This window comes from Sarcophilus harrisii, chromosome 3 (assembly GCF_902635505.1).
Source record: "Sarcophilus harrisii chromosome 3, mSarHar1.11, whole genome shotgun sequence".
NCBI lineage: Eukaryota > Metazoa > Chordata > Mammalia > Dasyuromorphia > Dasyuridae > Sarcophilus > Sarcophilus harrisii.
The window spans coordinates 230,146,910-230,172,207 of record NC_045428.1 but is presented as its reverse complement, the minus strand read 5'-3'; the positions used below and the strand labels follow the sequence as shown (position 1 = coordinate 230,172,207).

Below are 25,298 nucleotides of genomic sequence, written 5' to 3'. Positions count from 1 at the left end.
ATTGATGGTACCCCTTTGATTTCTAATTCTTAACCACCACCACGACAGAAAAAAAAACAAACCTGCTATAAATATTTTTGTAGAAATAGGTCCTTTCTCCTTTTGGGGGGAAACAGGGTTGGAGGGAAATGTCTTTGAAATATAGACCTAGCAGTTGTATTACTGAAAAGTGTCTGCATAGTTTTATAAGCTCTTTTGGTTTATTTCAAAATTGCTTTCCAGAATGGTAAGATACAGATTCTGTAGTACAGTGCATTAGAGTACCATTTTTTCTGCAGCTCCTTCCATGTCTACATTTTTCTTTTTTATTATATTAGCCATATCTGATAGGTGGGATATAGTACTCAGAGTTGTTTTAATTTCCATTTCTCCAATCAGTAGTGATTTGGAGCATTTTTCATATGTCTATAGATAGCTTTGATTTCTTTCAAAAAGTCTGTTCATATCCACTTATTAATTGATGAATGACTTTTATTTTCACAAATTTCACAAATTTATTTAGTTCTCTATATGTTTAAAAAATGAGATCTTTATCCCAGCCATTTGTTGCAGATATTTTAAACCAGTTTTCTTCTGCTTTGCTTTTAATTTCAGTTGCATTGATTTTGGTTGTTCAAAAGACTTTTAATTTATCATTAAAATGATCTATTTTACATTTTGTCACACTGTATAGAGATTTTCTAAATTATTGCCTTTTTCATAGATTTGAGAAATAAGCTATTCCATGCGCTCATAATTTGCTTATTGTATTACTTTTATCCATAAATAATGTGTTTTGTAGTTGTATTCATATAGTTCTTATGTTTGTCTTGGTAGATAGATGCCTGAGTATTTTATATTATGTAAGTTAATTGGAATTTCTCTTTCTATATTTTACTGCTGAATTTTGTTGGTAATTTATTGCAGTACTTATCCTTTTTGTGGTTTTATTTTGTATCCTGCAACTTTATAAAGTTGTTAATAATTCTAAATAGTTTTTAGTTAATACTCTAGAATTCTCTAATTATAATACAATACCATCTTCAAAGAGTAATAGTTTTGTTTCCTCATTGCTTATTCTAATTCATTCAATTTCTTTTTCTTATTGCTGTAACTAACATTAATAATTAATAGAGGAAATAATGGGTATCTTTGTTTTATTCTTGATTGCATTGGGAAGGCTTTTTGCATATCCCCATTACAAATGATGCTTTCTGATATTACTTTGAATAGTCAGTCCAGCATATCGGGCCAGATACTGTTCTGTAATGGAATTTAATTAAACTAGTCTCACATTTTTTTTTAATTTGCAAAATTTTATTCATATTGAAATATGAACAGTGTTATTTAATGTCACTTTATTGTTATAGGTTTAATTACATAACTCATTAACTTGTTTAGGAATTGAAGCAGAAATTCTAATGAAAGTTACATACATTTCATTTTGGTTTTGTTTGATGTCATATTTTCAGTTTTCTGTGGGAAATATACTGTAGGAAAAATCTTGAGAAATTTCATGAAGAAAAAGATTTAGAAAAAAAGGTTAGATGTTGCTATTAGTTATATAATTCATTGTTCTACAAAATAAATTTCATTGAAATGTATTACTGAACTTTGGTCTTAATAGGCCCAGTATTTATTTGATCAAGATATTGGGTCCTTGTCTAATAAACAAATCTTGCCAGAATTTCCCTTTGTTTTCTCCTTAAACCAGCAAGAGAAGTTCCACAATTACAGACCATAAAGATATGTACTATACTTCACCTGATTAAGACTTCACTCAAGTAAAACTTCTGAAAAACTGAAAGAAAAAATGAGAATTATAGTCAATTAAAATTGACTTACAACTTGAAAGTAATTTTTGCCTCACTTTAAGAAAGAATTAAGACTGAGAAAACTTGCACAAATTTGCTTAATTATCAGAATTGCTCATGGCCTTGAAACACTTGCTACTTAAGTTTAATTTTATGAAAATTTTCATTTGTACTTTCATTATCCTCCCCTCCCCAATGTATTTATTAAGTTTGGAAACAATATTATCTATGCTAATGAAATTATAGGTCTAGTTTTTAAAAATTGTTATTTTATAGCAGACTTCTTTCTCCTTTCCCTTGACCAAGCTGGTATAACAAGGGTATAAAAAGGGTTAAAAGGCACCAACAAAGCAATTCAATTTGTACTTGATTCTGTGTATCATTTTCTTTTAGGGACTTAAACAGTTTATTATCACTACACCTTCAAAAATGGAAGATCTATTTTTTTTTTCTGATGACTTAGTTCATTGTTTCTTTATTTCACTTTAATAGCATGAGCAGACCATCAAACTTTATCATCAGAGAAGATTCTTTTTTGTATCCTTCTGGATATTCTACACGTTTTTTAATCTTTATGGCTAATGCACTTGGAGTATACATTCATTGTTAAAATTCTGGCAACATTCTTAATTGAAATACATAAAATTAGACAAACAGACAAAAGTGTATTGACGTTTAAAATGATTCTTGTTTTTATTTTAAAAGCAACTGTGGATCAATTTTGATCACAGATGATCAAAATTTAATGTTGGGACCAGTTTATGTTTTAATATTTACATAATATGCTGTGCCCACAAATTGCAAATACATTTATAGGCATTCTTCAGCTAGTCAGTAAACATTTATGAAGTGCTTACAGTGTTCTGGGAATGTAAAGAAAAGCTAAAGTCAGTCCCTGCTTTCAGCGAGATCAGTTTAATGGAGGAGACAACATGCAACCAGCTATCGAAACAACATATATACATATATGGGAAATAATCAAAAAGGAAGTCATTAGAATTTAAGGAGATTAAAAAAGTTTTCTATAGAAGGTAAGATTTTAGTTGTGATTTGAAGGAAGTCAAAAGAGAAAAATTAGGAGTTTACGCATATTTCAGGTGACTGTCATAGTTGCTTCCTTCTTCTCTTTTCCCCTCTCCTCCTCTTTATGGCCAGTGAAAGTGGCTGGAAGAGGGAGAGGAAATTGTTTTATTTGATGAATAAATAGCAAAAATGCCAGTGTCCCTGGATCACTAAATATGTGGATGGTTTGAGGTGGGGTAGGGAGAATAACTGATCATGGTTTATGGTGTGTGGAATTGAGAATTGATTCTTTTATCCTATTTTGTTAAGACTTATTCAGGCTGTTTATTTGCCTAAATTCATTGCTTTTACAAATTTACTTAGGTAATAGCAGGTCACTTGGGTCATGATTCTTCTCTTGTGACTTATAACTCTACCCTTAAATTGTGACTTGTGTGCCTGCCCTTGTAACTTCATTCATCACCTACCTTCCAGAGAAACTTGATTAGCCTAAAGATAAATCTCATCAAGGTAAACTGTTTCACTAAAGTTCAATCATCAATTTAAAACTGTTGTAGCCATTACCAAATCTGTGGACTAATTTCTGATCACTTGAGAGCTAATCTTATCTGGCAATGATTTGATCCTCACTGAAATTGTTAACCAATCAGAAGGCATACCTATCTTTCTTGAGATTTTGCTCTGTCACCTTTTTAATCGCTATAAAAGATCCTAGGTTGCATGGGATGTTTAGAGAGGACTAGCACCTCAGGTATGAGGACTTGCTGAGTCCTGCTTTAGGCTGATCATTCATATTAGATGTCTAGTCAACTCTACCCTGGGGGCTCCAAGAAGCTATAGCATGCACAATAAATCCATCTTTGCAAACAGGCTAAAACACATTGAAAGTAACTCATGGGCCTCATACCCATCAACGAGTTGGGGTGTGTCTCCCACATGAAGACTTTTCCCTGGTGAAAAGGGTGGATGAGAACAGTTTGTTTCAATAGTCATGAATGCAACTGAAGCAGGATTGTGAAGTGTGTAGAGTGTGGTCATGCATCAAAGACACCAAGATCATCTAATGGATCCTGGATCATCTTAAGTTATCTTTTGTCTTGCCATACTGACTCTGGAGGAGAGAGTGAGGTTGATGACTCTGCCTCACTTAAATCCAATTTACACATGAGTAAATAATCACCCTAAAATGGACAAAAAACAACAAAAGATCTTATAATCCATAACTTGAGGTCCTTGGTTATTGAGAGAGATCCTTAATTTATTGGTAAATGCTAGCTTTACTAACGGCCATCTCCAGTTATTCTGATCTATATCTTGCCACTGGATTCAGATAACTCTGGAGGAGAAAGTAAAGTTGGTGATTTTGCACAGTCATCCCCCACTTCAGTCTAATTCACTTGCATTTCATTCTGCGAGAATGAAGGACAAACAACAAAACAGATTTATTAAAACTGGTCATGCTCAAACTTTGTCTCTCAGAATTTTTATTGGAGTTCATATACAGTACAATTGATTTTACCAAAAGATTTCTTTGTGGAGAGCCACCCCTGGGGCTGGACTTCTTGGTTCTGATCTAATTCTTTTGAGCTAACACAAACTCATCTTAGTCAGACCTGGGAACAGTGGGCTTTTTCTACAAGAAAGCTGGTAAAACTCTAAGCTTTCCTCTGCAAGAAAGCTGGTGGAACTACAAATACTCTATAAGAAAACTGGTAGGCTATCTAGTTGGATATCAATGGAAGCTACTGCTCAGAATGGGATTTAAGAATGTGTGTATCAGATTTGTCATTTATAATTATTCAGATCTTGCGATTAGGCCTTGAAAAGGGACCCCCCACTTAATACTGTGTGTGTGTGTGTGTGTGTGTGTGTGTGTGTGTGTGTGATTTATTTATTTGTTTTTTAGAAAGTTGTCTAGACTGGCAGTCTAGAAGAGGAAATATTTAAAAACACTTTTCTCAGCATGGACTTAGTTCTCACATAAATGGGAGATAGGGAGGAGAGGAGGACTTTGCCAACAGGCAGTTTTTGTGTATGTTGGGATTTTCATGTGTGAGTTTTATGCAGTTTGCATAAGCATTTTGACGTTAGAATTGTTTGTTTAGTTAATCTGAAGTATTGTCTGCCCATTTTGTAATACTGTATCTCAATTTTAAGCAAAGTTCTATCACCAAACAAACCTTCCTGCTGTTAGAGAATTCTTTTTACAGATAGAGCAATAATTCTTAAAGTAGAGGTATCAGAACCATTTTTCCTACATGTAGGTAACATTCTCCAGGTAGAACAGCAGCTCATACAAATTGGAGAATTTCTGCTGTAAAACATTACTCTAAAGGAGAAAAGATTTCTGAAAGCTCATCACATTTTGTTAAAATCAAACTGTGCGTGAGAAATTTTTCTCTTTTCTGTGATCTGGGCAAATCAGGTTATTGCAGGTATCTCTAACAGTTTGTACTTCGAAATTTATCCAGAGTCAAAGAGATAAATTGTAGAAAACTCTAAAATTCAAAGTTACCATTCCAAAAGAAACTCCTTTAAAAAAAAAAAAGATTTCCAAAATCCTCGAAACAAGGAAAACTCCAGTTAAATCAAGAATGTCAAAGACATTTGCCATCACGTTTTGTAAAATTTGGTTTAAAACTCAGAGGGATTCAACCTGCAAAATATTTTTACTTCAATTTTAAACTTTTGATTATGGTATTTTGGAGAGATTGATATCAACAATTGAAGATTCTTACTCATATCAAATTAATTATTGTTTTTGCTGGGAAGCTCTGTCCAAAAAGTCCGACCTGCAGAGTTTTTAAGGGTTCCATTTCACACTATCATATTTTACCTTCTCCTTCTTCAGCTACTTCACTTTTGCTTCACTTTGCTGTCTCCTTTTTCGGATCCTTTAATTTAACTTTCTTCCTAAAGGAACTGAATACTTCTTCTGGACTTTTATTATACATGCTATAGGAGCTCTAGTCTTTATTAGACATCACCAGCTTTTAATCCCTCTGATCTTTCCCTCTGGAAGAAAGTTACTCCTAGATGTGATGAGGAACCTAGAGCTGTTATTACTTAATTTCAGGCAGTCTTTAGGGGATATCCAATTCTGCCTGGGGAGATGTAACTAACTTTAAGGAGACTTTATTTTCTTCATGAGAAAGTACTCTAATATATGTGAGAGCAGATATGCCAATCCCGATCCAGTTGGCCCAGGGAGGCTTCCTAATTGGCCTTTGTAAGACCTGCTCTAGAATCGTAACAGTCCAGCAGATAGAAGATAGAAGATAATGATAGAAGCATGTACTGTTCGCCTGTCTTGTCTATCTAATTTAAAATCAGGCAGCAAGTCTGCAGGCAAGTGTTATCTATGTTTCTGTGTGTCCTGGTAAATTAAACTACCTTCCTTTTTCTGTGGCCTGAATACAATGAAGAACTTTTGCAGACTTTTATGAAATTGTGGTTATTTATAAGAAGGAATCCGTTGCCTGCAGGTACATCTCTATCTTATCATATTTACTTTTTGCCAACTTTCTGTAACCTTTTCAGCAAAAGGAAAGAAGGTGGAGTTCAAAACTTTCCTGAAGAAGAAACTGAGATTATTATGCTCCCTCTCTCTCTTCTCTCTTTTTTCCCCTCTCTCACCACATTTCTCTTCCCCTTCCCCTCTCCTTTTCTCCCCTCATCTCTCTCCCCCCTTTCTCTCTCCCCCTCTCTCCACTCCCAACCAGGCTTGAAATTGCTGAGATAGGCACAGATAAAGTGGAACACTGAACACCAGCTTTCTGTCTCTGTCTCACTCCCTCTGTTCCTACCTCTTCTGATTCCAGTCACCTTAAAATCAGACAGGAGATTGATTAAAAAAGGGGTGGGGGAATCTTAGTTCTATGACAGTAATCCTTTGTAGTTTAATACTGGAGACAAAAATCTGTGGCGTGGTTTACAAATATTAAAACATCTTGGCAGAAATAACTAATTGAATTCTAAGACTTTGGGAAAATCCTTTGAGGGAAAAAGGGATCCCATGGCAGTATACCCATGGGAATCAACTCCTCCCCCCCAAAAAAATGAAGTACATCTTGGCATCAGAGGAAACTCCTATTTGAACTGGGTATGGCAAGACAGCATGGTATTAAATTATGTGCTGCTGGTGCTTATCTTTTTTCTCATGTCTTGGCTTCTCTAACTCTTACCTATTCTTTTCCTACTGACAAAGAATTTGAAATGAGGCACTCACTGCTGGCATCTTTTCCTTCCAAAAAGTAGCCAGGTACATTGATGCCCATCAGAAGTAACTGACCTTTTAGTCCCTCTTCTCTCTTCACATGGGAGACAGAAACTTTTGAATTTTAATGAGAAGTAGGGGATGGGGAGAACAATGTAGGCAACTTTGTTCTTAGGCTTATTTTTGTTATCAATATTTTAATATGAATTAAAAGCTGTGTCTCCCTTCATGTACTTGTTTTATGTACAACAATTTAACTTTTTTTTCCTGTAGCTTTCTCACCCTAAACAAAAGGGTAGAAAAGTGCCACCTTATAAAATTAAGTTTTAAAGAGTGGGAACTCTGTAGGACATAGAACTTTTTCAAATATTTATGATCTGAAACTGGAATTGCAGCTGACATTGCTTGCCTATAAGCATGTGGTCACACAGCTATAAAATAAAAGCCCCCTAATTTGGAAGATCATTAAAGTAAGAAGTAGTAGTCTGATAGAATGAAGGGAGTGAGGACTAAAGGAATTCAGCAAGTAGAAGAAAGTCAAAGTGATGGGTTTAAGAATATGAAAAAATAAAGGAACATTTTTGAAGATCCTTATCGTAACTGCAAGATTAAAACAAACACTTCAAAGATCTCTGTCTACACACACACACACACACACACACACACACACACACACACACTCACACTCATACAAAGTTTAAATAAGTGCAGATAAGAAGGAATAGATGCTTTAAAAAAAAAAGTGGAATCCTGCAAGTTGCAGTTAAAATTAAAAGAAAGAATTTAAAATTGGAAAAAGGTTTGGAAAAGGTTTATTAAATTTTTAGAGATGTCTCTTTGAAAATTACTCAGTGTCTTCTTTAGTACCTTCCTTCACCCAATTTAAGATTACAACCCCCCCCCCCCCCAAAAAAAAAAAAAAAACCAACTCCTAGGACTTGTGGATAGGTTGCACTCTCACTCCTATCTCTACCCTACCCTCCTTTTTTATCCCAATTGATAAAGTACTTAATAAGAGCCTAAAAAAATGTTAGTTAACTAACTGGTAAAGAAGATTTTGTTTTCTTCCATTTGGTGTACCTAGTTTTGCTAAAGGGCTTCTTTTATTTATTTATTTTTTTAAGTAAGTAGCTTTTCCTAGCCTAACTGTTCTGTCCCCTTAAACCTTAACAGAGTTGTATCTGACAACTTCTTTAGGTATGTGATTATGTAACTAGATTAGGTTAAGGAAACAAAAGGAATTGATTTGATTCTTTGCTTGATTGTAAAGAAAAAGAAAATAGTGCCATCATAAAAATTTCAAACCCCAGCTAACTGAAAACATGGACCCTTGGGAAAATGGAGATTTTAAATGATATTATTAGTGGTTATAAATCCAGATTTGATTTGGTCACATTTGTTGTGAAACTAAATTATAATGTGGCCTTGTTCACAATAAGATACATTTTCTTATTAAGGTAATAGTAGCAAATCGGAAATTAATGCAAATCATATTTTCCATTCTGCATTATTCTAAAAAATACATGGATTGGAAATTAAAATTCTGCTCTCAGAAATATATTATCTATTTGATCTTAAGTTAGTTGCTTCACCTCTTCCCCCCCCTCCCTCCCCCCCAGTTTCCTAATCTGTAAAGGGATAGTAATAATGGTATGTGCCAGGAATGTTAGAATCGCATGATTGTGAAGTGTTTGAAATAGCATCTGGCATTATAAAAATGTTAACTATTGCCATTTTTATTGTTGTTGTTGTTGTTAAGATTAATGTAATTACTTTGTACTGGGTAACTGTAATTATTATGCTGGTGTAGCCCTGTATCTGGGTGCTGCTCCATTTCCTGTACTGAACCTACCCTGACTTCAGGACTGCAAAGATATGGAGGGTCACACAGAGCTCAAAGAGGGAAGGGAAAAGTCCAGGAGAACTGGCTATACTTTGATTTGTAATTTTAATCCAGTTATGTGATTCACGATATCCTCTTAATCATAGGGAGGAATTATAAAATTGAAAATTTTGTTAAGACTTAAACTAACATAGATTTAGTATTCTCCTTTGCTGTTTGTGCTTAAAATTCCTTGCTTTTGCAAGTTCACTTAGGTAACCTCAGGTCATTTAGACCAGATTCTGCTTTTGTGTCTTAAAACTACCCTCATCCTTTGTAACTTCATCCATTACCTGTTTTTTTTTTTTTTTAAGTTAAATCTTATCAAACTAGACTGTAGTCTAAGATAGACTACGTTAAAAGACTATTGTAGACTAACTACACTAGTAGATTAGACTAAAAATCAGCTTCATCAGTATAAAACTCCCATTTCTTATGGATTGAACCCATTACCATAAATTGTCCTATTTTTCCTAACTTGAGTTCTTTGATCATTGAGAGAGGCCATTCTCCTCATTTATTGGTAACTTCTATCCTTACTATAAACTGCTCATACTCAGAACTTTGTCTCAAAATTTGTGTCACAAGAGGTATAAAGCCTGGAAAGTTTATATATTTATATATCTTTCTAGTTGACATACTAATGCATTATTTTGTGTTACATTTCTCTGGTTAGGAGTCATCCCCCTCAGGCACTACTCCTGGTGTACTATAAGCTTCATGAAAGCAGGAGTCTGCTTTACAGAAACTATGTACTTCATCCAGAACATCCAGAACTGTTTCATATGTGTTCAATTGATTTTGTGGAAGCTGAACTTAGAAGAAGGGAAGGGCAACAATCTTATCCTTTGGTTTCTCTTACTCTCTTGTGTCCTTTCTCCCTCTCATTTGCTTATTGTTGCCGTCTCATTCTTTTAACTCTCATCCTCATACGTCCCAGCAGACTATAACTGATAAATAGAAAAGCAAAGGCCCTGGCACTGACATTACCAGATGTACATAATAGGCTTCTTGAGTATTATTGCATGAGAGGACATGATTTCATGGCTTCATATTATGCATTTAAGCTACTCCAGATTCATGATTTCTTCTAGGAATATTAGCAGGAGAATTATTATAGATGAATTTGTTGTGGCTGTCTCTCACCTCATATACCTTTATTTTCTCTCTTATTTTCTTTTCTGTTTATCTCCCTTTTTCTTCTCTACTGCTGTGTTGTATTAGTGAGAAAGATTATTTCTTATCCCTACAGTATGGTTGGGAGTAGATGCTGAAATTATAAACAGTAGAATAAAGTGATTGGAACATTCACATTTGGAAATTGTTCAGTATTATTTTATCAAGAGGAACTCAAAATTGAAACATCTTTTTAACATCCTTTTATCTTAGTACAGAGATATATTGTCATCAGGGACTACTTTTCCATCATAATCTTAATATAATATAATGCTGCCTTTATAGAATTTCTTTTATATGATCCCCAGAAAATGGTGCAAAAATCTTTCATAAATCATATTAAGTTCACCTTGTTAGAGAAAGTTGTGGAGGGGGAATAAGGTGTTCACTTAATTTTTAAATTTCATTTAAGTCCTTTCAGTCACGTCTGGCTCTGTAATGTTTTCTTGGCAAAGATATTCATGCAATTTGTCATTTCCTTCTCTGTTTCATATTCATTTCCTTCTCTGTTTCATATTACACATGAGGAACTGAGGCAGTTAAATAACTTGCCTAGAGTCACAAAGCTACAAAGCATCTGAGACCAGAATTGAACTCAAATTTTCCAGACTGCAGGCCTGGTGCCACCTAGGTACCTGGTGACTTAATACTTATTTAAATTTTCTTAGAAATTATATAAGATACACTTGACACATTGTTATAGCAAAAAGATTTTTCTTAATAATTGGATTATCTGATACACATGTGTGACTCCTGTCTTTATTTCTTTCCTCACAATCTTTTTTTTCTCCTCTAGATTTTATTTATTTCTAATGTATGGAACAAAATAAGCATTTCCCTAACATATTATAATAAAAGATGATTCTACATACAACTGAAAATCTTGTGTACAATTTGGTATTCCTTTTGAATATATAAAAAATAATTTTTTTCCTTTCCTTATTTTCTCCCTTCCATACTTTAGAGATGGCTATCAAACACAAATATGGATATGTATGTGAAATCATTTTATATATGCTTCTGTTTATCATTTCTTTGTCTGAATGCAAGATAGCATCATCTTTCATATGTCTTTTGTAGTTAATTTGGGTATTTATAAGTTATTCTTAAAATAATATTGCTATTATCATATTGACATTCCCTTGGTTCTGCTCATTTTGCTTTTTATTATTTCATGAAAGTCTATACATATTTTTCTAATATCATCAAGCTTAATATTTCTTATAGCACATTAGTATTCCATCATCATCACAAGTTACATGTCATTCACCTATTTACCAGTTGATGCACATCCCTATTGCTAGATTAAAGGGTAGAGACAGTTTAATAACTCTTTGAGCATAGTTCAGATTACTCTACCAAATGGATGAATCAATTCACAATTTAACCAGCAATAAATTAATTTCCCCATTTTTCTTTTTAATTCTATATTCCAGCTTCTGGCCTCATCATTCAGCTGAATAATACTAACATTTCAGAGTTGCAAACTAACAATTTTCTCAATCCTCATTTTTCTTGACCTCTTTATAACCTTTCATGGTGTCAATTATCCTGTTCTCCATGATACTCTATCTGGGCATCTTAACAACTTTTTACAACTTATTCACCAACATTTGCTCTTCTATTCAGTGACACTGGTCTCATGGCTGTTGCATCTCTTGATTTTAGGCATTTTCTCTGCCTACCATGCCTGGTCTGTGGAATACTTTCCCTTCTTTGCCCTAACTACTGACCTTCCTGGCTTCCTTAAAATCCCAAGTAAAACCTTATTTTTTACAGAAGGGCATCTCCAACCTCCTATTAATAATTTCAGTGCCTTACCTTTGTTAATTATTTCCTATCTATTTGTATATAACTTGCTTGTATATATTGGTTTGTATGTCCCTTCTCCAATCTCCATTAGATTATGAGTTCCTAGAAGCCTCTTTTTGTATCCCCAGTGATTATTAACACATTTCCTGACATACAGTAGATACTTAGTAAATATTGATTGATTGCTCCTCGTAAAATACAATTCTGACCATAACCTCTGCCATAACTTCCAAGTAAACTGCGGTGGATCACCATTACCTATAGGATCAGATACAAAATCCTCAGGCATTCAAATCTTTTTATAATTTGGCTCCCTCATATCTTTTTGATCTTTTTGTACTTTATCTTCACCCCCCACTATTCTTTTTTAATCTGTTTCCTTTTTGTACCTTCCTCTCCTTTCATTATCAAGCAAGTTCTTCCCTCTAATTTTTGTTAAAGAGGAAAACCACATTTCACAACATTAACTATACTTCAATTGAATATGACTATTTGTTATGATCTGTACTCATAAAGAAGGAATTGTGATGCATTTTTCCCTCACTTTTTTTTTTCCAGAAACAAGCTTGATCATAGTAACTGTATAGAATTTTAGTTTTGTTCCTTATTTCTATTTCCATTGTTATAGATATTTCTTTTCTGGTTCTCTTTATGATTCTACCTCCATTCCTTTTAGTCTTTTCAAACTTCTAGGAAATACTTTTTATTCATTATTTCTGTGGCACATTACAATGTACATACATACATATGTATGTATTTATATGTATAATGTATATAAATATGTATTTTAGGTAAATTTTTTTTACCTTTTTCTCTATCTTCCTTGGATTTTTATTTGACAGTATGATCTTTAGTTTAAAGTTGTTTAGACATCTTTAAAATATAATTCCAAGTTGTTTTTTTTAATGGTTTGATGTTTATTTATGTGCCTGCTTTTTTCTCATCATCTCCACTATTTTATATACTTTGTTTCTTATTACCTGTATCTTTGTTATTCTGTTCTATAGGCTCAAGTTATGAAAACTACTTGATCTCATTTTCTAATTTTTATTACAAATGTGACATTAATGTGATGCCTTTTAGAGCTTATTGTGGTATATGTACATGTAGTTCTAAATTGCTTTCTAGCTTTCTCAGCAATTTTTGTCACATAAAGAATTCTTTTTCAAGGACTTTGTTTCGAGGTACATTGTGAACGTTTCTTTTTTTCTGATTCTTGTTTGTTCAGTCTATTTCATTGTTTCAATTTTGTATTTTTTAGCTAATAACAAAATTTTAGTGAGTAATATAGTTTGAGATCTACACATGCTATTTCTCCCTTCATTCCTAATTTTGAAAATTATTTACTTTGAAGTTCTAGATTCTAAGTCTGTAAATCAGTTTTAGGTAACCTGATACATTATATTGCTGTGGCTTAGTTGTGAATACTATATCCAATTATTTATTATTCTTAACATATCATCTTAAATAGTGTTAGTATTAATACTTATATATTTTGAATATGCCTTATAGGTTGACTCCATGATAGTTTATGCATTTTTATTTCTAATGACTTTTTATGATTTCCTCCTGAATTTTATTTTGTTAAGAAAAGCTGTTATTTTCATTTATTTAAATCTTATTATATTACTATTGTTTTTAATATCTTTCCTACTACATATTTTTTAAAAATTAATTTAAAAATTGTTTACAACCATCACACAATTAAATCTTTGATAGAATACACTTTATGCCTTAGGTGTATTCTTGAAAATACTTGTATGAATTTTGTTATATTTTCTCATTGTTAGAATTTATTTTCTTCTCTTTTTTTTTTTACATACCCTATATGTCAAATTGTAAATTTATGAAAAATATACTTTAATGCAATAGAGAGGTACTCTTATATAAAGGAATTCTGTGATAAAACTTTTTGTAATTAGCTTTGTAAAAATTTATTTTAAACTTTTTATATATCTTTATTCTTTATTGTGACCTGGAGGTGATCCTAGATTCTCAAAGGCATGGCAAGCAGACTACCAAACTTCAGAGATGAATTCATCATCATATTAGCCTGAAAGGGCTGAATTTTCCAGCCATATCAATTCTTAAAAATAATTTACTAAGAAAGAGTCTTTGAAATGTTTCCACATCCTCCTTTTCTCCCCTGAATCGTTTGTTCTTGAAGTATTAAAGTATATTTTTTCATTGAAGAGACAAACACCTTTATATATAATTCATAATTAACTAGTGTATTGGAAGACTCAGGGATAACATGAGTAATTGAAATTTCAACAGATAACACTTTTTTTCAGATGACTTACCAAACTATTTAGTTTAACTTTATTTGCCCACCTGCAAATAAATAAGAGAAGTTACAAATGATTTGGATAATTTATTAAAATGAATTATTGATCATTAAATAATTGAAAGTTGGTTATAGATTAAAAAAATTTAAAGCAGCATTAAATTATTAATGATTCAGGCCATCTACTCTATTTTTGTATGAGGGTCCAAAAAACAGCTTTAAAAATTTTCTTTCTTTTGATTCTTTAATTTTTTAAATGTACAAATACTTAATTTTAACATTGGATTTTTACATTTTTGAGTCTAAAAGCTTTGGGGATACAAATTTTGAAAAGGAATACTCTGTTCCTTCAAGAGGTATATTTGCTCTTTTACTGATTTCTGTAATCTTCAGCCTCAGTAGCTTTCAGTAAGCTTATTTTGCAGGCTTTAATCTTAGCATTAAATTCAAAATCTTTAAGCTACAATTTACAAAAGTACATTTTAGAATAAATACCATTGCCATCATATTCTATTCTACTTATCTAATATTAATACGTATAGTATTTTCACAGGATAGATCAATTTTTGGATTATCCATCAGAAGTGCCTAGACTTAATAGAAATATATTTGAATATAAGTTGTTAATGAATTGAATTCAGTTTACATGTTGACATGTGAAGCTTTCGGGGAGGGAGTGAAAATATTTTGACTTAATTTATTCCAGATCTTTACTTAATTTTACTTAATTTCTTTTATTTTATTATCATAGGAATCCTGAGACGTGTGATGAGGGAACAGTATCTACTTACTGAATGAAGATTTCAGCTTCTTGCTACTGTGAACCTGTTTATTAAAGAATCCACCTGCCTTCCCTTAGTTAAAATTTTATCATCTTCATAGACTGGGTTTTCTTCAAGTTTTCCTGATTCCTTCTTTATTAGAAGAATTTCTGGTCAGAATGTAACAGTTGATCAATGTCTGATTGCTATTCAAGACAATAGACTAATATTCCCTTTCTAAAGTTATATCTTATTCACTCTAAAAACAATCTTTGACATAAATAGAAACCAAGTCCTTGTTGAATACTTTTATTGAACATGACTCATGGAGAAGAGCTTGGCTCTGATATGCACCAGGATCCTATTGTTTTAACTTACCTAGAGGGATTACTAATGCATCAGGCAGCAGCAAGGTCAGCTACTGTAGTTGACAAAAAGTCTACTGGGCACAGTGGAGAGGATCAAAACTTCAAGATTTCTGGAAATATATTTCCCACCTGTCAAAATAATGGTCCGAGTCTCAACACAAATACTTATCAGGGATCTGGCATGCTACATCTCAAAAAAGCAAGATTATTACAGTCTTCTGAGGACTGGAATGCAGCAAAGAGGAGGAGGTTGTCTGATTCAATTGTAGATTTAAATGTAAAACAGGAAGCTTTGCTAGCTGGCATGGTTGAAAATGTGCCTAAAGGCAAACAGGATAGCACATTACTTGCCTCTTTGCTTCAGTCCTTCAGCTCTAGGCTGCAAAGTGTTGCTCTGTCACAACAGATTAGGCAGAGCCTCAAGGAGCAAGGATATTCCCTTAGCCATGATTCTTTAAAAGTGGAGAAAGATTTAAGGTGCTATGGTGTTGCATCAAGTCACTTAAAAACTCTTTTGAAGAAAAGCAAAAGTAAAGATCAGAAACCTGATGCTAATATATCTGATGTAACTAAAAATCTAATCAAAGATGGATTTATAGAGTTACCTCACACTGGACAGAGTGGAGCAAAGGTTATTAATGAACCCTTGTCATGTGCTGCAAGACTCCAGGCTGTTGCAAGCATGGTAGAAAAAAGGTCTAGTCCTGCTACTTCACCTAAGCCTAGCGTTGCTTGTAGCCAGTTAGCATTACTTCTTTCCAGTGAAGCGCATTTACAGCAGTATTCTCGGGAACATGCTTTAAAAGCACAGAATGCAAACCAGGTGGCAAGTGAAAGGCTTGCTGCTATGGCTAGACTACAAGAAAGTGGTCAGAAGGATCTTGCCCATTTTCCATTGTCAAAAGGATTGTCAAGCCATCTTAATGGTCAAGCAAGATCATCATCAAATAAGCAAGTAGCTGACAAAAATGTTACAGCTTTTCAAAGTCCAATGGGAATCCTTCCATCTCCTCCCAGAAATGCAGAATATAAGAGCACATTGGAGAGAAACAATTTAAAACCAGCTGCCAATAATAGTTTGCTTTTACATCTTCTTAAAAGCCAGAATATAACTAAACCAACTAGTGGACATGATCAGAAGGAGAGAGTTAACATTTTTGAGGATAGTAGTACACCCACAACTATTGATGAATATTCAGACAATAACCCTAGTTTTACAGAAGATGACAGTAGTGGTGATGAAAGTTCTAACTCTAACTGTGTCCCCATAGATTTATCTTTCAAACATCGAGTTGAAAAACCCGAGTCCAGCCAGCCTGCCTCTCTAGATAATCTTACTCAATCCTTGCTAAATACTTGGGATCCAAAAGTTCCAGGTCTCAACGTCAAAGAAGATAGAGACACCTCCAAAAATTCTAAATTGAATCCTCACCAAAAAGTAACACTTCTTCAGCTGTTACTTGGACATAAGAATGAAGAAAACCTAGAAAAAACAACTGGTTCTCAGGGATCACATAGTAATGTGACAAAATTCAGTGCACAAAGTAGTAAGAGAACTCCTGTATTAGAAAGCCCCAATGTAAATCAAGCAACTCCAGTGAGCACTCCACCTTTGCTTACATCTGCAAAAGCAGATTCACCTATAAACCTTTCTCAACAGTCTTTAGTCAAACACAGTTCACCCCAGTATGTTGGTAATGTTCAACCCAAAAGACTGATGAATCCAGCATCTAAACACTTGATAGATCTTACCAAAAATAAAGAATTGCAAGGAACTAATAAGCCCAACCAAAATGACAGTGCACAAAATTCTACAACTTTCAGTGCCAGCAAGCTGTTACAGAATTTGGCTCAGTGTGGAATGCAGTCTTCTGTATCAATTGAAGATCAAAAAACAAGCAAACATCTGTTAAATGTAAACATAGATAAACCTGTAGGTTTGATTGATAGACTAAGTAGTCCTCTACTCTCAAATAAGCCAAATATACTTGAAGAAAATAATAAAACATTCAATAATCAGTCAACAGTATCTGAACCTGGACTCTCTGGTTCTGAAATAGAAAATTTGCTTGAACGACGGACAGTTCTTCAGTTACTACTAGGAAATCCCAACAAAGGTAAAAGTGAAAAGAAGGAAAGAATTTCTTTAAGAGATGAAAGTTCCCAAGACAATGCAGATAAAGCTTTAAATGAGCAAATATTAACCGTAAAAATAAAATCTGAACCTTGTGATGATTCACATATCTTCCATAATTTGAATGTCCATCAAAGCCAAGATGCAATAAGTAACAGATTCTTAGGTGTGGTTCCTAGTCTGCAGAGAAGTGCAGCTGCTTCACCAGCATCTGAGGACTTCAAATCAGAGCCTCTTTCACCTCAGGACTTTTCTTTTTCTAAGAATGGCTTGTTAAGTCGATTATTGAGACAGAATCAGGAGGTTTACTCTACAGATGACCTGGACAGAAGTCACAGGAATAGTGAACTGACTCTTTTAGAGTCAAAGAGTCTTTATACTGTTCCTAAGAAGAGAAAACTTCATATTGAGCCTTCAGAAAGTCCATTTAAAAAAAAGATGAAAAGTCATGTTTCTGATGGTGCAAATAATCATAATCCTTCTACAGAATTGTATGGGCCTTTGCTTAACAAACAAGAAATGAAATGTAATAGAAATGATCTTGAATTTAAATATCCAGCATGTCATGGTTCAAATAATGAACATGAAAATAGGAGTTGGTCTAGAGATGGTAAAGGCTTTAATGTGTTGAAACAGCTGCTTCTCTCAGAAAATTGTGTGAGAGATTTGTCACAGCATAGGAATAACACTTTAACAGATGTTAAGAAGAAAGGAAACAAAAATAATGTAATCAATAGCAAATCTGAATTTAGCATTTCTTCTTTAAATGGAGTTATGAATCATTCTAGTCAACTTAATAATTGTATAGATAATGGGACATTTTCATATCCTGTAGCAGTAAGGAGCCCTTCCAGTTCTCCCTTCCAGTGTTCTCCTGAGCACTTGGGCAATGCGGTATCTAGACAAGAATCTGGGCAGTTAAGTGTGTGTCCCATTCCCAGTGAAAAGGGTCCCATTAAGTGGGTTATTACAGGTATGGATAAAAATGAATGTGAAAAAGACTCACCAAGACTGACTAAAACCAACCCAATTCTGTATTACATGCTACAGAAAGGAGGTAATTCTGTTAGCAACCAAGAAGCACATGACAAGGATATTTGGAATGAGTCATTTGCAAAAAATGCTTCACAGGTCACAGTCAAGGAAGAGTTGCTTCCTGCTGCAGAAACTAAAGTTTCTTTCTTTAATTTAAGAAGCCCTTACAATAGCCATATGGGGAATGTAGCTTCCCACCCACATAATACAAATGGAGAAGTTTATGGACTCCTGGAAAAAGTACTAACCATAAAAAAAGAATCTGAATAAAATCTGCCATCAAGATTTGAATCTTTGTAAAATTAATATGAACTTGAATACTTTATAAATAAGAGCATGAGTTGAAAATAGCATGTTCTAATTGAATTTATTTTTCTTCATTTGGAAAATTATTGGTTACTGGTGATGTTTAAAATAGGCATAACTCCCTTTTGCTTTACATTAGCTATCACAGGAAAACTATTGAACAAACAGTTGGTTGTATAACACTTCTGTATGCATCTGACAGCACCTGTGAGTAGTTTGTGAATGAAAATTTTTTTTCAACTACCAGTAATTTAAATTAATTTAAATACACATAAATTAAAATGTAAATCTGAATCCATGGTAACAGTAATTCATTTTCTTCCAATTTGTGTACTATGGTACTGAATCTCACTTTGGGGAAGCATAACAGAGCTAGCATTTCACACACACACACACACACACACACACACACACTCACACACACACACATGTTTTTTAAAGACTTACTTTTAAAACAGTAATTATTCAATGGAAAAACATAGTGCCTGCTTACTTATTACTCAATCCAAAAAAGAAACTTGAGAGATCTGTTGAAAGTTTTCAGTTACTCAAAAAAATCTTGTTTTAAATTTTACAGGTTTTTTGTTCAATTCTTTTAATTCATTTCTCCCCAACTTCCTGTCCTTCCCTGTAGCATTACCATATTTCCTTCATTATATATTTTCTTTTAAATCTTTAGTACCATTTAATCAATATGAGTAATACGAAGGGGAGGAAATGATAGCTCCTTTTAAAGAAAGAATCTTCAAATTTTTTATTTCCTTTACACCCAATTTCATTCTTTGCTTTTTAAGAATTGAGAACTCTGAAACATTGCTTATAATATATTGAATGTTTGGAATTTCTCAGAAATGATATTTTGTAACAAGATCAAAATGCTTTAATTTCTGTCATTTTCACATTTCAACTTGCCTTGTTTGCAAATCATAATTATAACATTTCCTTTGATTCTCATGGTTCTCCTAAGAATATAGAACAAGATTATTGAAGCCAGTATTACTTCCTAAAACAAAATTTACCTGGATATCCACACCTTAAGGGTGCCTTAAGGTTCACACAGTATCCTTAACATCTTTGGAAATTTAGGTTCAAAACTTTTTTATAATAATAAATTGAGGTAGGAGGGCTTATAACCATACTATTTGGTTACTGTCTCAGGAAAACCCACTGTTTGTCTCAATTAGCTATGTCTGCTTACGTGACCATAGGGTGAGAATGGATCTACTGCAACCCCAAACTGAGGTACTTTGGTTAAAATATGGCTTGCACAATTTAAGGATAACACAGTGAGGAATTTAGAAATGGGAAGCCCCTCAAAGACCATCTAGTCCAACTTCCTCATTTTGTAGACAAGGAAACGGAGGCCTGGAGAAGTTAAATGACTTGCCTGGGGGGGGGGTCTCAGGTAGTAAGCATCAGAGGCAGGATTTGAAACCAGGTCCTCTGATTCCAGAGCCAGCACTCTTTCCACTGTACCACACTGCCTCCACTTTTACTGAATATACACTTGACTTCCATGAGAAGCAGTCACACAAGAGAATTGCTAACATTTTATCGAAACCCCCCAAAAAATAACAGCAGATTTAGCCTAAATAATAGGAAGCACACTGGGATAGCTAACAAATATCAAGAAATGCAACCATTAGTTCTGATTGAAAAGCAGATCTTAATTTTATTTACATGAAGTTTAATATTTTATTGAGCTAAAGAGTTCAGAAAGTTTGCATCTTTTAAAACAATTAATAATTATAAGCTCCCTTTTTACAACCCAGGCTTCAGTTACCATATTCTACCCCAAACTTAGGTATTTTGTTTTGATTTTAAGTATGAGCCATTTTAGTAACTGGCCCTGTAAGGACAGAAACTTGTGGTGCAATTAACCATTAACTAGAAGAATTCTAATTTAGGGTGTTACTAAAGTAGTTTGATAATTTTTATATGAAAGATTCAGTATAATAAATATAAGAAAAGGGGATTTACTCTACTTATTGAACGTCTGTCTAAAGTCTTAAGTAATTATTTTTCTCAAAATGATTTGTAAATAGTTATGGAATCTATAGAATAATAGATAACCTAGAGTAAATAATGAGCTGTATCAGTGTGACATGGAGGCATGCACTTTTCTTATTGTTAAATGAGAATTGTTCTAATGGTCAGTGAATATATGCATGGAGAATGTGTTATACTCCATCTCATATTTACTCTGTGGTCATCTATTATCTATAATATATACTTTTAAATGATTTTTAAAGATTTTTAAAGTTAAAATGGTGACTTTTTTCATTATTAACAATTTAGCTGTCCCTTTAAATGATGTCAATGAAAGGGCACTAGAGCTCTCACAGTCTACAAACAGGCCTCTTTCTCATCAGACATACACTTCCAGAATTTCTTCCTATACATTGCATTTCTTACAGCATATATTGTTTACTGTTGTACCAACTTAGATAAGATATAAGGACAGTAAATACAATTGCTAGTTAACAGGGAATACTAAAGGAGGTATGGTTTAAGGTGACTATTTCAAAAGGGCTAGAAACTGTTAAAATATGAGTTCAATAAAAATCCCTCAAACAAAATGATTCTTCTGGGGAGGGAAGTTTAATCCTTGAAAAACAATAGGAAATCAGAATTGTTTATTATTTTTGGTAACAAATAAAAATATATTAATATGCAGTGTATAATATGACTTCAAAAAATGTAACACTAATTCACTACAGGAAGTTCCCACTTGATATTTTAAAGAAGAAAAATTCATCGGTACTTTTCACATTGTTTATGCAAGGTTATATACATAGACATTTTTAGAAATTAATTTTAGATATACAGTTTCCCCTAATTAAGACTCATTTGTGGAAGGGTACTACAGCTCTCATTGACATCAGTAAGGTAGCTTTACAAATTTATTTTCTGCAGCATCTTACAGAGTAAACTTTTTCACATATGTGTATATATGTGTGTGTGTGTGTATACATATACACACATACATATACACACCACAGAGAGAGTGTATGTACATATATTGACTTGTTACATGTTGTTAAAATTGGTTTTTAAAAGGTGATGTAAATAGTGATTTCCTTAATGAAAAATACATATTTTGTATTCTAATTCAGAGGAAAAGCCTTTTAATCTCTTTTAAGTTCTGTATAGATAATGTATAAGTGTAAATATGATCAGATAGGTTTAAATTTTTTTGCATGTATGTATACGGTTGCAAGTCTGGGAAGAATGTATAAAATAAACTTTTTATTTAAAGTTGTGATTACCTGCTGCATGAAACATGCATGGGGGACCCTGTGCATATGACAAAATGTCTTAAGTCAAATCAAATGTTCATCAAAAAACAACAGTATTCCATTTCAGGACATAACTTTTTTTTTTTTTTTTTTTTTTTTTTTTTGCTGTGGTATTTTACTTTTGTGAAATAACGTGTTTTAAATTCAGGTTTCTAAAAGAATCAAGTTAATGATTTTTTTCAACTTAACCTACACAATTAAGGTCATCAAGTTTTAATTCCATTGAAAACAAAAAAAAATTTATTAGGAATATTCCAATATTAGAAAATAATGGAATATTATATTACCATTCATGATATAGATTATGAGGTTTACACAACCAATTTTGTTATGATGTGCTCAATATAACTTGTCATTTTTTATTAGAAATTTAATTTTTTCATGTAGTGTCATGAAACTGTGCATACTGCAGTGTGAAGTTTTTTTTGTGTTGTTGTTGTTTGTTTTTTGTTTTTATTTTTAAATCTTTTGGTGTTTACTTCCTGCAGTGGATTTGAATAAATGAGAAAAATGCATTGTCTTGTTTGGAATTACTTTTATTTTTGTTGTTATCCAGTTCTTGTATTTTACAATAATAGAGTATGTGAGTGAAAATCCTTGAACATGAAAATAACAAATCTTCAAGGACTATTTGTGCCCTTCAAGGAAAAAAAAAAAGGTAGTAAAACTAATATTTATCAAGTTAGTACAGCCTGTAAGAATGCAGTTAAGAAATTTCAATTCATCATAACTTAAATTTTGATATCATATATATCACCACTCTAGCAATTGAAATGCAAGTATTTGTATGTATGTGTTACTTCTCTTTATTCTGTACTTAATCTTAAGAGTTATGTCTGAAGACAGTTTTCATTTTTGTTTTTGGCTATTTTTCAGTGATTCATGTTTTTTAAGCAATAAATATTGAGATCATCTTTTCAGAAATGGATCACTGAAATAGTTGTAGTAGAAAGGAATCACAATCTGGCAATATAGCTGGCAATATAGGAGAGTATAAATGCTGTTGTGGTCGGATATCAAAAGAAAACAAATTAATCATAAAAAATATTCCAGTAAGAAGTTATATTTATGCAAGGTTATATACATAAACATTTTTAGAAATTAATTTTAGATATTGTTTCCCCTAATTAAGACCATTTGTGAAAGGGTACTACAGCTCTCACTGACATCAGTTAAGTAACTTTACCAGTTTATTTTACAAATAAAGATTTTTTTTGAACTTATGGCCTACCTGCCATAAAGTTCCACAATTTCCTATAGGTATAATTGAGTCTGTTTATTTCGTAGGTAGCCAGTACTCAGCCAACTTTTCCTTATAGTCACAAGCTAGCCTGACATTTTTAGCCAAAAAATTTTACCTAAGTACATACAAACTACTAGTATTATGTACTAATACATCTTCTGCTAGCAGGCATAGATCAATTAATAATTGTAACAACCTAAATGTAATTTTTCATGTGACTTTTTAAACTTAATGATATTATTTTTCCTCAATTAAATAAAAAGATAGTTTTTGACATTCACCTTAGTAAGATTTTAAGTTTCAAACTTTTCTGCCTTCCCCAAGACAGCAAGCAGTCTTCTTTAAATTACACACGTATAGTCATGTTAAACATTTCCACACTAGACATGTAAAAGAAGACTGAACAAAAGGGGAAAATCATGAGAAAGGAAAAAAAAGAAAATTGTGTGCTTCTCATGTGACTTCTATTCAGGGATTTTTGGATTGACTGTCCCTATTAAGGAATTCCTTTTCAATATTTCAACTAAAAATTTCTGAGTCCAAGATGGAATTTTTAGTGGTTTTCATATTGTGTGTAACCTATCTTGATATCTTGATATGCCAATTTACTTAATTTATGAATATCCAATCAGATATTTAGATGAGCACCTACTCTGTTAAATGTATTTTTTTTAAGCTTCAGCATCTTCAATACAAATGATTTTTATAATTTGTGACAGAAGAAGAAAGCTGAAAATAGAATATTACCCAACTTAGATTTTGAAGAACAGATTGCAAAAGATTCAGAAGAAGATAGGTAAGAAATAATAGGTTGAATGTATAGAATATTCACCTGGGGAGTAACTAATAGTTCCCCAAAATGAAATTCTAAGAATTGAAACTTTGTTCAAGGATCAAAAAAAAAATTTTATAACAAAATTAATGTGTATGCATAGGAAATTCATCAGCCAATTGGGGGGTGTTTGTTTTCTTTTGTAATATGGGAACATTAACTATTAAACTTGAAGATCTTTTGTTTTGACATCATTTTGTTCTTCCCTAGTACCATGATTATTTCTTTTGTTTTTAAACTAGTCTTTATTAAGAGAAGTTCCACTATATTCTACCTTAATCAAGAAGTCATCTAAAATATCATAATGTATTCTATTGTGCCATATTTGGAGAGCATTATTGAGAAACTTGAATTGGTTTGAGGAAAGATATAAAAAGAACTGGAGATTTTTCATTTGGAGATGATGTAGGGGACATGGATAGTGATGAGATTTATGCTGCTTTGCTTAAGAAGGCCAAACGAGTAGAAGAGAATAGATTATATCTTAACCAAAGGACAAAATGCTAACCATTAGAATTCAAACTTTAAATAATGGGCCTGGAATCGGTAAAATTCAATTTCGTGATTTATAATCTCCCCTCAAGATACTAGTTTTATGACCCTAGGCACATCACTTAACCTTTTTTGCTTCAGTTTCCTCATTTGTAAAGTGATTTAGAGAAGGAAATGGTAAAGCACTCTGGTATTTTTTTTTGCCAAGAAACCCCCAAATTGGGTCACAAAAACTTAGATAACTAAACAAATTGAGTGGGCTGCCAGTAGGTAATAACTATTAATTTTTGTATGATACTTAAAAGGTTTGCAAAGTGCTACCAGTTATGTAACACTTTAGTGGGAATAAGGTCTCCATCATTGGGGATCTTTATACAGACTGGAGAATTTTTTATTGAGCATGTTACAGAGGGTATTCCTACTGTGGGAATGGACTGGATCTCTGATATCCCATCCAACATTGTCAGATAGCAATTTCTTTTTGTTCATTACAAACTAAATTTCACCTCCCTGAAAATAATATCCTCTTCATCCACACTTTCCCTTGATCCTGAAAATTATTTGTGTTCATTACTATAGAAAAACAGTTCTCAAACTTCTCAGTACCCATTCACACTCTTAAAAAGTTACTTGAGAATT

The 25,298-nt window shown here is 32.8% G+C and overlaps 1 protein-coding gene across 3 annotated transcripts in view; it reads left to right on the top strand.

The window, feature by feature from the left end:
• Nucleotides 1–24,361, top strand: part of NRIP1 (nuclear receptor interacting protein 1) — a 137,685-nt gene extending 113,324 nt beyond the window's left edge. For all 3 annotated transcript variants that reach the window (XM_023501102.2, XM_023501103.2, XM_031959167.1), the window contains one exon: nt 14,941–24,361. In XM_023501102.2, the coding sequence (XP_023356870.1) occupies nt 15,269–18,757 (3,489 nt within the window). In that variant the 5' untranslated portion in view covers nt 14,941–15,268 and the 3' untranslated portion in view covers nt 18,758–24,361. The remainder of the gene's footprint in view (nt 1–14,940) is intronic.
• Nucleotides 24,362–25,298: the final 937 nt, after the last annotated feature.